The sequence below is a fragment of the Malus sylvestris genome, chromosome 4, assembly GCF_916048215.2.
Source record: "Malus sylvestris chromosome 4, drMalSylv7.2, whole genome shotgun sequence".
In the NCBI taxonomy this organism is placed as follows: Eukaryota; Viridiplantae; Streptophyta; class Magnoliopsida; order Rosales; family Rosaceae; genus Malus; species Malus sylvestris.
This window is the reverse complement of record NC_062263.1, coordinates 23175493-23190190: the sequence shown is the minus strand read 5'-3', so window position 1 is coordinate 23190190 and position 14698 is coordinate 23175493. Positions and strand designations below refer to the sequence as shown.

Below are 14698 nucleotides of genomic sequence, written 5' to 3'. Positions count from 1 at the left end.
TTGGTCACTGTTCACCTGGCCGATAGCCAGCCCTTCGAAGCTAACATGATCCAAGCACGGTATTATGATGACCACGTCGGCTACATTACATTGCAAGGCTTCAATGAAGAAGGACGGCCGACTCGGATTTCGATTCAGAAAGCTATCGAGGTTGGCACCGAGACTGTCCAGCAGGATTCGACGAGACTCGGATTAGCCAATTTCCTCCCCGCAGCTGATGTTTGACACCGATCGGGAAACACGTAGGGCCGCGGTTTCATCTACTATGGAACGACTGCTGGCCCATTGGTATACTATATCTAAACAACCAAATTCAGGCGTTAACCTCGTCGAGTTCCTTGCCGAAGGAGATAATGGTCCTGTCTTGTCTCTTGATAAAATTCAAGCCGCCCCGGCCGAACTCGAAGATCATCGGCCCCAAGTTAAGGACCCCTTGGAAGAGATTAATGTTGGGATGGCCGATGACCCACGGCCTTTGTTTGTTAGTGCGTTACTTCCCCAACAAATGAAGGACGAGTTTCGTGCCTTGCTTACGGAGTTCAAAGATTGCTTTGCTTGGAGCTATCATGAAATGCCCGGCTTAGAGCGTACTCTGGTCGAGCATGAATTACGTATTAAGCCCAGATGCAAACCTTTCCGTCAGCCACCTCGTCGATTCTCGACCGAAGTGCAACTCGGTATCAATGACGAATTGGTTCGGCTTTTGAAAGCCGGGTTCATTCGGACAGCTCGATATGTTGAATGGTTGGCAAATATCGTGCCTGTTTTAAAGAAAAATGGTGCACTACGCATCTGTATCGATTTTAGAAATCTGAATTTGGCAACTCCCAAAGATGAGTATTCAATGCCGATCTCAAACCTGTTAATCGATGCTGCGGCAAATCATGCAATCTTATCTTTTATGGATGGACACGCCGGGTACAACCAAATATTCATTGCCAAAGCCGATGTGCACAAAACTGCTTTCCGTTGCCCGGGGGCACTCGGTACTTACGAATGGGTTGTTATGCCATTCGGCCTCAAGAATGCCGGCGCCACATACCAGCGGGCGATGAATACCATCTTCCATGATTTAATTGGAACCATCGTCGAAGTTTACATCGACGATGTTGTCATCAAATCTAAACGCCGACAGACACATCTGGACGATCTCCGACAGGCTTTCCTCTGCATGCGTCGGCACAACCTCAAGATGAATTCTGCCAAGTGTGCCTTCGGCGTATTGGCCGGGAATTTTCTTGGCTTCCTCATGCATCACCGTGGGATTGAAGTCGATGAGAATATGGCCCGCGCAATTATCAATGCCCCACCCCCAACGACGAAGAAACAACTCCAGTCCTTACTCGGACATATCCATTTCCTCCGCCGATTTATTGCCAACTCAGCAGGTAAAATGAAAGCGTTCTCCACGCTTTTGAAACTCAAGGACTCAGATAAATTTGTGTGGGACGACGAACATCAGGCGGTGTTTACGAAAATCAAAGTCTCTCTCACGAACCCACCTGTCCTGGTTCCTCCTCGGCGCGGTAAGCCTCTTAAGCTCTATATCTCGGCGGCCGAAGAGTCCATCGGGTGCCTCCTTGCGCAAGATAACGACGCCGGACGAGAGCAGGCTATTTTTTATCTCAGCCGCAATCTCAGTCAACCGGAGATCAATTATCCAGCCGTCGAGAAGCTATGCCTGGCCGTGTTTTTCACCGCTTCCAAGCTTCGGCATTATATGCTCCCATCAGTTACCCAAGTCATTGCTCAGACCGACGTCATCCGTTATATGCTCACCCGACCAATCGTAAAGGGCCGCATTGGGAAATGGACCATGGCACTGTCCGAATTTAGCTTGCAGTACATAGCCCAGAAAGCTGTCAAGGGCCAGGCACTGGCTGATTTCCTTGCTCAACATCCCTCCCCATATGGTTTTGGGGGCAACGACGTTGAAATCGGCATGGTTCAAACGCGCGACAACCACTGGACGATGTACTTTGACGGCTCCAGTACGTCATCTTCGGTGGGCGTGGAAATTGTCATTCAATCCCCGAACCACGATCGCTGGTTATTTTCGCTTAAGTTGGATTTCGAATGCACCAACAATCAGGCCGAATACGAAGCCCTAATCGTCGACCTTGGAATTCTTCATGACCTGCGGGCAACCCGCGCCCTCGTCCTCGGCGACTCCGAACTTGTGATTAACCAACTCAATGGTTCCTTTCGTTGCATGAGTTGTACCCTGGCGCCTTACCACATGATCGCCAGCTATTTGGCCGAGTCCTTCGACGGTATTACATTTAAACATATTTCCCGGAGTCATAATACCGACGCAGACGAATTGGCTCAAATTGCCTCCAGCGTACAACTCTTGGGGGGTAAGCTAGGCCGAGAAATACCCGTGTTGCGACAGCTATACCCGGCCTTGGTTAACCAACAAGTCCTCCAGCGCGACAACGTGATACGTACAAGAGTCATGTCCTTACCTTCGTTGTTAGATCGAGACGACCCTGTGGACGTTTGTGCCGTCGAGGCAGTACCAGATGATTGGAGAAAGCCCATTATGCAGTACCTCGATAATCCCAATGGTAAACACGATCGCAAGACAAGAGTTCACGCCACGAACTATGTCATGTATCAGAATGAGTTATACCGAAAAGGCGAAGATGGTTTGTTATTACTATGCCTCGGCCCCCAAGAGAGTGCTCGGGCGATTACAGAAGTCCATGAAGGGGTATGCGGAGCTCATCAATCCGGACGGAAAATGCGATGGCTACTTCGACGGCACGGCTATTTTTGGCCAAGGATACTAAAGGATTGTATCGAGTTTGCACGAGGATGCGTACAGTGCCAAATCCACGGGCCTATACAAAGGGTCCCGGCCGAATCATTGCATTCGGTCATAAAGCCATGGCCGTTTAGAGGATGGGCCATGGACGTCATCGGTAAAATCACGCCATCTTCAGGAGCTGCTAAGCACGCATGGATAATAGTCGCAACCGATTACTTTACTAAGTGGGTCGAAGCAAAATCATATGCCGAACTAACATCTAAAGAAGTTTGCGACTTCGTGGAGGAACACATCGTGACCAGATTTGGCGTACCAGAAACGATCATAACTGACAATGGAACAATCTTCACAGCCGAGAGGTTTAAAGAGTATACGGCAAATTTGAAAATTCGGCTCGAACAGTCTACACCGTATTATCCACAGGCGAATGGGCAGGCCGAGGCAAGTGATAAAGTGTTGATCGGCATCCTCGAAAAAATGATAAAAGGAAGGCCTGGCATGTGGCATTTGAAGTTGAACGAGGCATTATGGGCATATCGAACATCGCCCCGATCGGCGATTGCGACAACCCCGTACGCATTAACCTACGGACACGATGCAATGTTACCAGTCGAGTTAAGCATAAATTCGTTGCGATTAATCGAACAAAGTAGTTTGTTTAGCGCCGAATATAATCAGTCCATGAGACAGGAACTCGAAGATTTGGAAGAATCACGACTTGACGCTTATAACTTACTGGTGGCACAAAAACGGATTGCCGAGCGAGCCTATAATCAAAAGGTACGACAGAAAACATTCAGCGAGGGTGAATTAGTGTGGCAAACGGTGTTACCCGTAGGACTAAAAGACCCTAGATTCGGCAAGTGGTCGCCAAATTGGGAAGGACCGTTCGTTGTGCATAAAGTATACGGAAAAGGGGCGTATCATCTTAAAGACCAGATCGGTTTGGTTCACAGATTGCCGATCAACGGGAAGTTTTTAAAAAAATACTACCCGGTCACGTGGGAAATGCGGGAATAGAAAATCAATTCATTAATATTGGTAAGCATGTACAAGACGACTGAATTGATCGTTTTTACATCCAAGTGCCTTTAAGGCGAAGAGGGTAGGAGGGTGCCGAGCAGGGCCTTCAACTCCAACCACCGCACCTCGGCCATGATAACTTCAGCTTACCGATTCCTCTTGTCCAGCTTCAACCGCTCGACCCGTTTTGTGGTCGCCACGTACTCAGTTAGGCAATCCTTTCCGCCTGATTCGAAGTCTTTAGCAAGCTCGGAAGCAATGGCCGACCGACGTTTTGCTAGTTCGGCCATCTGACGGTCGAGCTCGGCTAAGGCGTTTCCTTTTACCCTTAGATCGTCGATTTTCAGACGGAGAGTGTCTTGAACGGCCGTGGCAGCTTGCAGGTCGTGTTCAGCCTTTAGAGCGGTCTGGAAGACACTAAATGTCTCCCGAACCCGCTCCAAGGCAGACGACGCCCGAACGATGGCATCTCCGCTCAGGCGACCGTGGGCTCCAAGGTCGTTCAGACATACGCCAAGCAGATCAAGACCGTTGCGCTCGAGTACTTGCGACGTTGAAAGCGACATGACTTCTTGCAACTGAGTCAGAGCGCTTGGATCGGCAGCTTCAGTAGTAGCGGCCGAAGGACCGGACTCTGCAGTTGTGCTGGAGATGAGGGCTTTTAATTCGACCTCCCACGAAGCCTGCACATACAAATCAGGTTAAGCTTAAAAGAAGTCATGACAAGAATAGCAAGAAGGTTTCGTTTTTTAACCTGCCGAGAGGAGACCTCGGCCATATCTCCAGGATCGTTGCTCGAACCTAAAAAACTCAATGGCCGAGCCCAGTGTCTCAGGGTGCTTCTCAGTTCACGCGGCCGATGGAGGTTATCTACGTTTGATGGCCACTGATGCGGCCAAGAAATATAGATAATGCCCTTCGGCGCGTAGAATTTTCGGTGAAAAGAGTGTACAGGCACCTGACATTTAGTATTTTCTTCGTTTAGAATTCTAAAGTAGAAAAGCAATCAAGGAAAGACGGTAGAAGGTACTTACGAAGGCCGAAGTAACCTCATGCGGAGGAATGTAGAAGCCCTGGTCTTGAGGATGAACGGGCGACTCCGTCGTTGCCTCGGGTTCCTCGGTCGGTCGTTTGCCACGGTCGGCTATGGAGGGGCTGATCGGGACAGCCACTCCGGATGAGGGAGGGACATCCTGGTCCTGAGAAGGAGCGAGGGGTTCGGCCGCCGCTGTTGGTTCCTCAACCGGACGCTTGCCACAATCAGCCGTGGAGGAGCCGGCTTGAACCGCCATCTCGGACACTGGAGGAGGTTGTCAGCGAGTATGAGGACGATTTGCCAGCGAGACCTCGTCGCTCCCCTCACCCTCTTCCAGAATGAAGACCGGGGGCTTTGGATTTTTAGGGGAAGTTCCTTCGGTCGCAGGAACCGCCCTTTTTGGAACAGGTGCCTCCTCGACAGAAGGAGGCACAACTGGTGTACCGGCCCCAGAAACAGGCCGCGTTTGAACTGTCCCTGCGGCCGGAGCTAGCTGTTTCTCGACCAAGGGTTGGCCGACGGCAGGAGAAGGGGAAACCCTGGGAGTCGTCGCCCCTGAAGTTTGACTGGAGATGACGTGGATCTCCCGTGCGCCCTTCTTTGCCAGCTTTTTTACCCGCTTGGCAGGCGGTGGAGGTTCGACACCCGGCTCGGCCTCTTGGCGAGGCCGTTTGGTCAGCACGGCCCGACCATCAGTTTTATCCTTCTCAGCCACGACCGATTTTTTCTTGGTCGTAGCCGCGGCAACTGCCTCCACTTTTCTCAGTGGTTGACTACCTGAGAAGAAAAAAACAAATCAGTAAGGCAAATCAATATGCAAAGTTGAAGAAAAAGAAGGGAAATGAACAGTTACCTTGAGTTTAGGGGGCCGAGGCCTTCTTAGGTCGGTCACCGAAGAGTTTGTTCAGCACATCTTCGACCGGAGCACCAAAGAACTCCTAGGTGTAATCTTCCCACCAATCACCGAAGGTGTCAGTGCAAAGGGTTTCTAGGGTGGCCGGTCGAATGCGGAATTTCTGGCAATGCTCTTGGAACTCCCTCGCGACGGTTTTGCACTCATTTTCCGAGGAATGGGGTTCACGTCCACGGCTTAGGACTGTCCGGGAGGAGAGAAGGGGGACCGGGCAGCCTTGGAGATAGCCGAGCTGTCGAGCAAGGAAGTTAGGATGGTACACTTCCCAACCCGCTCGTTTCCCATCGCAGCCGAGAGGAAGGTCGCGAGTGAGCAAAAACGACCCCTAGGACTGACGAAGGTCAGCATCTTCCCCCGCGCCCCACATGGATGTGGGTAGTCTGATGGAGGAGGGATAGTCTCGACGACGACATATCAGGAATTCGTCGTTGGAGAGGTCATTAAGAGCGAAGAGGTACCTAAATACCTCTTCGGCTTGGTGAGAAGGTGTCGGTCGGGAGGCTAGCTGAGGTCCAAGCGCCCCCGTTGGCGAGAAGTCGGCTATGGCCGGCCGAAGGGAGGCGAAGTAAACTTGTACCCAGAGTTAGAAGACCCAGAGGGGACCATTCTGGTGTGGGTCGATCTTGTGAAGGGTTGCCTCGGCCAGGCAGCGGAAGAGATAGGCGAGAATGTTGGAGCTCAGTGACAGGACGTGACCACTAGCCAGGGCCTCGGCTACCGGCATGTTCTCGACCAAGCATTTGTTTGACTTGGTACAACAAATGTACTTGTTGTACCAATAGAAGAGGAAAGTTTCATGTTCTCCTTCTAGCAGGTCCTCCTCTCCTTGGCCGGCGAAATGGAGATAGAGGGTGTTATAATTGAAGAAGTTCTTGTGGAACTTCTGAATGTCTTCCTTCGACGGGATTTGACCTTCACGGTTCAACGTCTCGAAAATCCGTCGGTCAAAAAGCATCTTCAGGTCAATATTCGACGGGTACCCAGAGAAGGCCGCGTCGATAGGGATCCCGGTTGTTGAAGTGCCCAAAATGGCGGTGACATCAAGAATGGTGGGGCCGATGGGACCAAGAGGAAGAACCATGGTGTTGGTGGCTGAGCACCAGAAGCACAAGGCGGCTAGGAGAAGCTCCTTGTCGGGAACGACATCCATTGACGAGAGGAGGATGGCGTCGTAGAGGCCGAGGGCCTTCCATTGCTCGCCGAAGAGCCTTTCCATTCGAACAACCCAGGCTGCCCAGGTTGTGGTCGTCGAGGGCCAGGAACCTTGAGGTTTCGCCGCATCCCATCTCGACCATTCGAACCCTTGGAGCAAGGGTGTTAGGCAGTGCTCCTGGAGGAGGCCAGTAATGGTTGACGGAACTGCCGTCTTGAAAAGAGGGCCCAAGATTTGGTGGGGAGTGCTCATGTCACTTTCAAATCGTATGGTTTTGATCGAGCTCTGATCAAGAATTTTCTGATGCTGTTCACATTCCCTGGAAAGTTTAGAGATGAAGGACGCCATTATAGGAAGGAAGCATGGCGTAAGAAGTTTTCTAGGTTGGGGGATTTGAAGACGAAGACCTGGGAAAGAGAAATGTGCTGAAGAATAAGGGCGAGAAATTTCGGAGTGATTTTGGAAGCGTAAAGTATGAATGAGGGATTTCCGTATTTATAGGATTTTGGCAGGAAGAGCAATCGTTTGAAATTCAAAACAAAGGGCAAAATCGACCGAAGGAATTGCTGATCATGATGAATGTTCGGGAAATGCGGTTGAGAAGACCGAAGGTCTCAGGTTTTGGGGGCGCACGATTGCGTGTGACGGCGAAATTAATGGCGGAAGACGTTTCGACGCCTGCACGATGACAAGTGACTCACGGATTGAGGTAGTGGCTCGCGGATTGAGGTAGTGGTTAAGTTCAGCCATAAGATCATGATGGCAGGACGGTTCAGGCAGCCGCACGCCTTAGACGTCATTATTGGGGTTTGGCCGTGTTGGAGGACGCCACGTGGCGAGTTTGGTTAGCAGGATCAAGATCGTGCAATCATGTTCAATAAACGCGCCTTGGAACTCGGGCACTAGGGTTCTGAGTGGTAGATTCGCTTCTTCAAGGCCGAAACTCGGCCGAAGAATTCAGGCCGAGGACCTCAGAAGCGAGGGGGTAATGTTTGGGCCCAAAATAATAGTTTGGGCCAAAGGTAGGATCATCCTCGGCCCGGGAGGCCGTGCGGCGAGAGGGCCATGGATCGTTCAACCCGTGGGCTTCCAAGCCTAGGTCGGATAGATCATAACGCAAGTCGAGTCCTAGTACAATGAGGAGTCTCGGCGGGATCAGTAACCCAGAAAGCGAATCCGGCTCAGTTAAGGACTAGGTTCACAATCCTAGTGAAGATAGGACTGGTCGAGGTGGTGTTGATCCGGAAAGGAAGACCTAGTCCGAGTAGGATTTTAACTCGGATTCAAGATACAGCGCTATAAATAGGGGAAGCTGTGCGTCAGAGAGAGCCCCCTGCAAATCAATACAAAATTGCCCTGCGCAAACTCTCAACAACTTGAGATCTTTTTCCTTTTTCTTTTTCGCTGACACATCTTCCGTTGGCATCAACAGCACTGTGGAAGCAACCGGTGATACCTTAAGTCGGCATAGATAGCTCTGTCACCGTAGAATTAGTCGTTCTCGCAGTATCTTTCGTTGGCATCAACAGCACTGCGGCGAGAGCGGTTGATTACCTATCCAAGTCTCGGTCGAGAAGGGTTTCTAAATCCTTATTGGTCGAGGTCATCTTATTAGCCTTCTCGGCGAAGTGAGGTGTTACAATTATTACATTCGGCACATTGAAAGCCGAATTTGATATTGACCTTCGTAAGAATAGTAACCTTGTCTTCAGGTTCGAGAGCCTAAAAGGCCGAGACGTGTTCCTTTCTCGGCTGCAATCACAAGACGCAGAAGTCAGCCGCGCACCCAACACAACATCAACAAAATTTACTCCTCGGCCGACGAGTTGGCACGCCCCGCAATCACCGAAGGACGTAGTTAGCCTTTAGATTACTCGGCCTGTGCGCCACGTAGGCTTTGTAGTTTCTAGGGTCAACAATATTATAATACAGTATGAGCACCAGCCTGTAAGAAACCATAGTCAGAAAATTAACCAACATAAACATGCATTCCAACATACTTATATACATCTTTGTAAGAACCCCAGAGACAAAATCAGCAAAACAGAAGAAAAGATGACTTACACTTTTAAGGTCTACTGCAAGTCTGGGACTTCCCCTTTGTTTATCCTCATTTGCTCATCCAAAACCAAATTTTAGAAAACAAACAGTCTGTAAAATTCAAATTCAAACTCAGCACAAACAGTCTGTAAACACCCTCAATCCCCTAAAATCCCACCATATTTTCAGGTCGACTCTACAAATTCAAAAACCCTCCACATGCAATCCCTAAAACAGATTAAATTGGTTCAAAAGAACCGGTTCTCACAACCACTTCCAAAATCAGCAAAAACAAAATCCAGAAATTGAGAGTTGTTCATCAAAACATTAACTCCCAAAATTTCAAATTATTCTGAGCCGACAAACTTTCCAGAACACTAAGAATCACAGATCGGAGGTACTTACGCGTCATAGGATTTAAGCAAACCCGAATTGAACCATCAAGGAGAGAGCAGCGGAGAGGAATTTTCGAGAGAGAGAGGGGGGGCTTTTAGAGAGGAACCGAAAACACCAATCGAGGGCTTTTTTTTGGTCGGTTGGTCGTCGTCGCCAGCTGAGTCGAGGAGAAGAGTGAGAAGGGAGAACGAAGAAACAGAAAATATAAAATAAATACAGTACATATATGATGGGTATATCAGGACATAATAGGAATTAGAGCAAAACTGGGAGGGTAATATCCGTAGAAAACTGGGAGAAAATTTCTCTTTCAAGATTCTCTTTTTTTTTTTTTTTACCGAGCACTACAAATTAAGCAGCAGTTCATGCCTTGGCAAAAGTAGAAACCAATGGAAGTGAGACTTTGTCAAAACTCTCTGGTTAATAATCAAAATATCCTTTAAACTTTTCTTTCTAAATATTACTCGTAAGCGATCGCATCGATCAGACCCTTGTGTGGTCAAAAGATTAATTAAGAATTGACAAGGTTCTCCTCCCATTTGAAAAATCTCCTCCATTCCTTGTAAGATGTGTGGCATGACGGAGCTCTATTATTTTTTGTCGTTACAGTTGCCATCTCATTTTTGGTAAAAATATTGAATAAAGTTTTTCTTCTATGTGGTCGCATTTCTTCTCTTTTATGCATTTGTGCAAATTCAATTTCGTTAATTAACCTGTTTTGCTCTCTGTCTTAGAACAATGATGGAGCATTCACGTACCAACCGTAAGCTGGTTTTGTTCAAATTCCTGCATGGGTTCATTCTTTTATGCATGAGCACATGCCTCGAATCTACAACACTTCGCAGCCTTACTCTCCTTGGAAATGAATCTGATCGCTTGGCACTGCTAGACTTCAAGAAAAGAATAACAGTTGATCCTTTCAATGTCATGAGCTCGTGGAATCATTCCATTCATTTCTGCAATTGGGTTGGAGTTTCATGCCACCATTCCACCAAAAGAGTCTTGATGTTGAACCTGAAATCAAAAAAGTTGGTAGGCTGCATTTCACCTTCAGTTGGAAATCTTACTTATCTTACTGGAATCAATTTGAGAGACAACAACTTTCATGGGGAAATTCCTCCAGAAATGGGTCTTCTACAAAGCCTACAATATCTCAACCTCTCTCATAATTCCTTTGGTGGGAAAATTCCAACTAATTTGTCGCAATGCATACAACTAAAATTGCTTAATCTGCAAGCCAATCGGATGATGGAGTCCATTCCAAACCAACTCAGTTCATTGTTGAATTTAAAATATCTACGGCTTGATGGTAACAATCTCACTGGAACTATCCCACCTTGGATAGGAAACTTTTCCTTGTTGAGTAGTCTAATACTTGGCAAGAACAATTTTCAAGGAAGCATACCCAATGAGCTTGGGCATATAGCAGGCTTGGAGGTGTTCGTAGTTGAGAAGAATGATCTATCTGGTATGATCCCATCCCCAATCTATAATATTTCTTCCATATCCACTTTTAGTGTTGCTGTCAACCAGTTGAATGGAGAGCTACCAACAAATCTCGGCACTATGCTTCCTAATCTCGTAGACCTTTACTGCGATGTGAACAAATTCACAGGAAATATTCCCATATCATTGTCAAATGCTTCAAGACTTCAGATGCTTGAACTTTCTCAAAATGGTTTCTCTGGGACAGTCCCTGGTGAGAGTCTAGGAAACTTGCATAGCTTAGTTTGGCTAAACTTTTATCGCAATCAGTTAGGAAATAGAAAAGTTGGTGACTTGAATTTTCTTAGTTTCTTGGCTAACTACACTAGTTTGCAGTATTTGAGTCTTTTCGATAATAATTTTGGAGGAGAAATTCCTGGATCCATAGCCAACCTTTCGACCCAACTTAATGTTCTTAGTCTGGGGGAAAATTTTATACATGGGATGGAAACCTTCCTAAGGGAATTGGAAACCTTATAAACTTGACTGCTTTAGTATTAGAAGATAACCAGTTGAGTGGAAGTGTCCCGCATGAAATTGGGAAGCTAGAGAAGTTAGAGGAACTGTATTTGGATTTTAACCAATTTTCTGGGCAGTATACCTCCAAGTCTTGGAAACTGCCAATACCTATTAGATCTTAACCTTTCCAGTAACAACCTTACGGGCACCATACCTAAAATGCTTATGGAGCTTTCAACCCTTTCAAGTTCTCTAGACCTGTCTGACAATTATTTGACTAGTCCGATGCCCTTTGAGGTGGGTGATTTAGTGCATCTTACGGAGCTAAATGTATTAAGAAACAATTTATTAGGTGAAATCCCGAGCACCCTCGGCAGTTGTACTAGTTTGGAACGCTTGTGTTTGCAAGGTAATAAGTTTGAAGGAACAATTCCTCAATCTCTTAAGAATTTGAAAGGCTTGGAAAAACTTGATATTTCAAGCAACAACTTGTCTGGGCCGATTCCTGAATTCATAGGCAAGCTTGGTGCTCTCAAGTATCTCAATCTTTCGTATAATGATTTTGAGGGCGAGTTGCCTAAAGATGGTATTTTTGCAAATGCTAGTGGTGTTTCTATTCTTGGAAATCATAGGCTCTGTGGTGGAATCCCATAATTATATCTACCTTCATGCCCCCCAAAAAAACACCATTCATCTCGAGGACTACATTCCCCAAAAGTAGTCATCCCCATAACCTGTGTATTTGGAATCATAATTGCTCTATCATGTTGCTGTGGTGCTTGTTCAATGCTGAAAAAGTCAAGAGATAGACTTGCAACTTCACGTTCTTATAAGGATTGGAAATCAGGTGTCTCCTACTCACAACTCGTTCAATCAACTAACGGGTTCTCTACGGATAATCTTATTGGTTCGGTACGTTTTGGTTCTGTTTATAAAGGGGTAATTCCTAGTGATGGAACAATAGTTGCTGTTAAGGTACTAAACCTTCAACAACAAGGAGCTTCCAAGAGTTTCATAGATGAATGCAAAGCTTTAAGGAGTATAAGGCATCGTAATCTTCTCAATATCATAACTGCATGTTCGAGCTTTGATAATCAGGGCAAGGACTTCAAAAGTCTAGTTTTCGAGTTCATGGCAAATGGAAGTCTAGACTCAATGTTGTATCCAAGATGTGAGGAGGAATCTCCAAGCAAAAGAATGAGTTTTATGCAAAGATTGAACATCGCCATTGATGTTGCTTCTGCCTTAGATTATCTCCACCACCATTGTGAAACGGCCATTGTTCATTGTGATCTAAAGCTGAGCAATGTACTTCTTGATGAAGATATGGTAGCCCATGTTGGGGATTTTGGTTTAGCAAGGTTCCTCTTCGAAACATTAAATGATCCCACCTTCAGTCAAACAATGTCATCTCAGCTAAAGGGTTCTATAGGCTACATTCTTCCAGGTATGAGTTTCTGTCATTCTAACTTCCTTTTTATGTTCTTAGTAAATTATTACAAAAAAAACCAACTGATTAATCTCTATTTATGAAAAATACATTACTGCCTCTTTTTTTCTTGAAAATAAGTAACATATAAATCTAAAGAAGATATTGTTCTAATAGTCAATTGCATACAACATATTGTATGTATGTCTTGGTAGAATATGGCACAGGAGGCCAAGTTTCCATTGTTGGAGATGTTTACAGCTATGGGATACTATTGTTGGAAATGTTCATAGGAAAAAGACCTACCGATGACATGTTCAAAGATGGTCTAAGCATTTACCAATTTGTAGCCATGTCTTTGCCTGACCATGTTATGGACGTCGTTGACCGTTCAATTATCATCGACCTCGAAGCAAATGGTAATGTCAACAATGACATAGTGCGAGAACGAACTCCATCCAGACGTAACAATCGTGGCTCAGTGAAAGAAAAAAAATTAAAGGAATGTTTGGTTTCAGTAATGCAGATAGGACTCTCTTGTTGTGCAATGTCACCAAAGGAGCGGATGCTAATGGACTCAGTTGTTAGAAAAATGAGCACAATCAAAGACTCGTACCTCAAAGTTTAAGAAGACTTGAGAAGGACAAAGCATGCTGCTCAAAGGAGAAAGGACATGATCATTCATCAATAATATTTTCCACTCTCTACTCACCAAAATTTTCTTTCTGTTTTTGTTTTCTTTCTCTTGCTATCGCGTTTAATTTTGTCTTGTTGATGTTTGCGGTGTGTTTTACTTACATGACTTAGAGCTTTCAAATTTTGATTTGTATGGTACTTTTTAGAATTTTATTGATTAGTGGTTTTTTTTGGATAAAATTTGTTTCTTATGTTCTTTGTTGATCAATGGCTAACACTGCAAAAAGTAGTCACAAACTGCTATTAGGTTTGATAGAATTTGCAAATGGTGCAAGGAGTGTGGATAGTAAGAACATTGCTAGTTACATTTTTCTTTAATCTCGGTATTTATTGTTATCGCTGCTCTAAAAGTGTTATTTTGCCATATTCATAAGTGAAAACATAAAACAGATTTTCACTTGTAAAGGAGAGAAGCAGAAAGTTGCATGATGGTGAGACCTTAACATTAAGGTTTAGTGCAAAAGGTTTGGAACGAAAGAGACGCTCAAGTTAGGAGCATTTTTTTGTTGTAGTTGAAGTTCTAGGTTCAATTTCCAACTCCATAAAATTGCTTGTATAAAACAAAACATTAAATTTAATATGAAAATTGCTAACATTTCTTACAATATGTTTTATTAGAAAAGAACATAATGATTTTTTCTGAAGTGTCAATAACAATTCTCAAAATATGTAGAATTGTCACTTAACTTCATAGTTAATAAATTTGCGTATAATATCCTTATTATATATGTATGTACATATTTTAACAAGTTTTATTTTCCGTACACGTATTAATGATTCGTTAAATTGTACGCTTTTTAAAGCTCCAACATACGATACCTATTTTTCACGTTTAAAACACGTTATTTTTACACGTTTTTCAATAATACATATAAAATTCACGCATTTTACCTATATTTTTAGTATATTATTGATTAAATAAATATTAAAAATTTATAAAAAAATATAGCCCAAATTTGTGAAGTATTATTTTAGTAAAGTTATACACGTCCGTATTTTTCACATACTATGCATTTTACTAACTATGCTTAGCTTTTGATCTTCTTTCTATTTTTACCACTTTCATTTTAGTTTTTGAGTCTTATCAAAACGTGGCAATTTACCCTCCCACCATAAAAATAAAAAATTATAAGATTAATGAAAAATGCCTCACGAACTTATTTTTATCCAGAAATATCTAATGAACTTTTTTTAATCATAAAGACAATTAAAAATTGTATGAAGAAATAGTTGTTGATGACCCTAAACTATAACTTATTTACAATAAGGCTACCTAGGGGTGGGTTCGGTACGGT

At 44.9% G+C, this 14698-nt stretch overlaps 3 protein-coding genes across 3 annotated transcripts in view; all 3 read left to right on the top strand.

Moving 5' to 3' along the window:
- The window catches only part of LOC126618225 (probable LRR receptor-like serine/threonine-protein kinase At3g47570), a 107026-nt gene extending 95094 nt beyond the window's left edge, over window positions 1-11932 (top strand). The window contains exons 3-5 of the mRNA XM_050286288.1: window positions 10069-11230; window positions 11332-11384; window positions 11470-11932. Coding sequence (XP_050142245.1) covers window positions 10073-11230; window positions 11332-11384; window positions 11470-11932 — 1674 coding nt within the window. The 5' untranslated portion in view covers window positions 10069-10072. The remainder of the gene's footprint in view (window positions 1-10068; window positions 11231-11331; window positions 11385-11469) is intronic.
- LOC126618226 (uncharacterized) lies at window positions 1283-3793 on the top strand. Its single transcript, XM_050286289.1, has 3 exons — window positions 1283-2198; window positions 2319-2651; window positions 3612-3793. The coding sequence occupies exons 1-3, from the start codon at window positions 1283-1285 to the stop codon at window positions 3791-3793; spliced, it is 1431 nt and encodes a 476-aa protein (XP_050142246.1).
- Window positions 11933-12064: 132 nt separating the features above from the next.
- Window positions 12065-13335, top strand: LOC126618224 (probable LRR receptor-like serine/threonine-protein kinase At3g47570). The gene is made up of 2 exons (XM_050286287.1): window positions 12065-12725; window positions 12923-13335. Exons 1-2 carry the CDS (start codon window positions 12065-12067, stop codon window positions 13333-13335), a joined length of 1074 nt encoding a protein of 357 aa, XP_050142244.1.
- Window positions 13336-14698: the final 1363 nt, after the last annotated feature.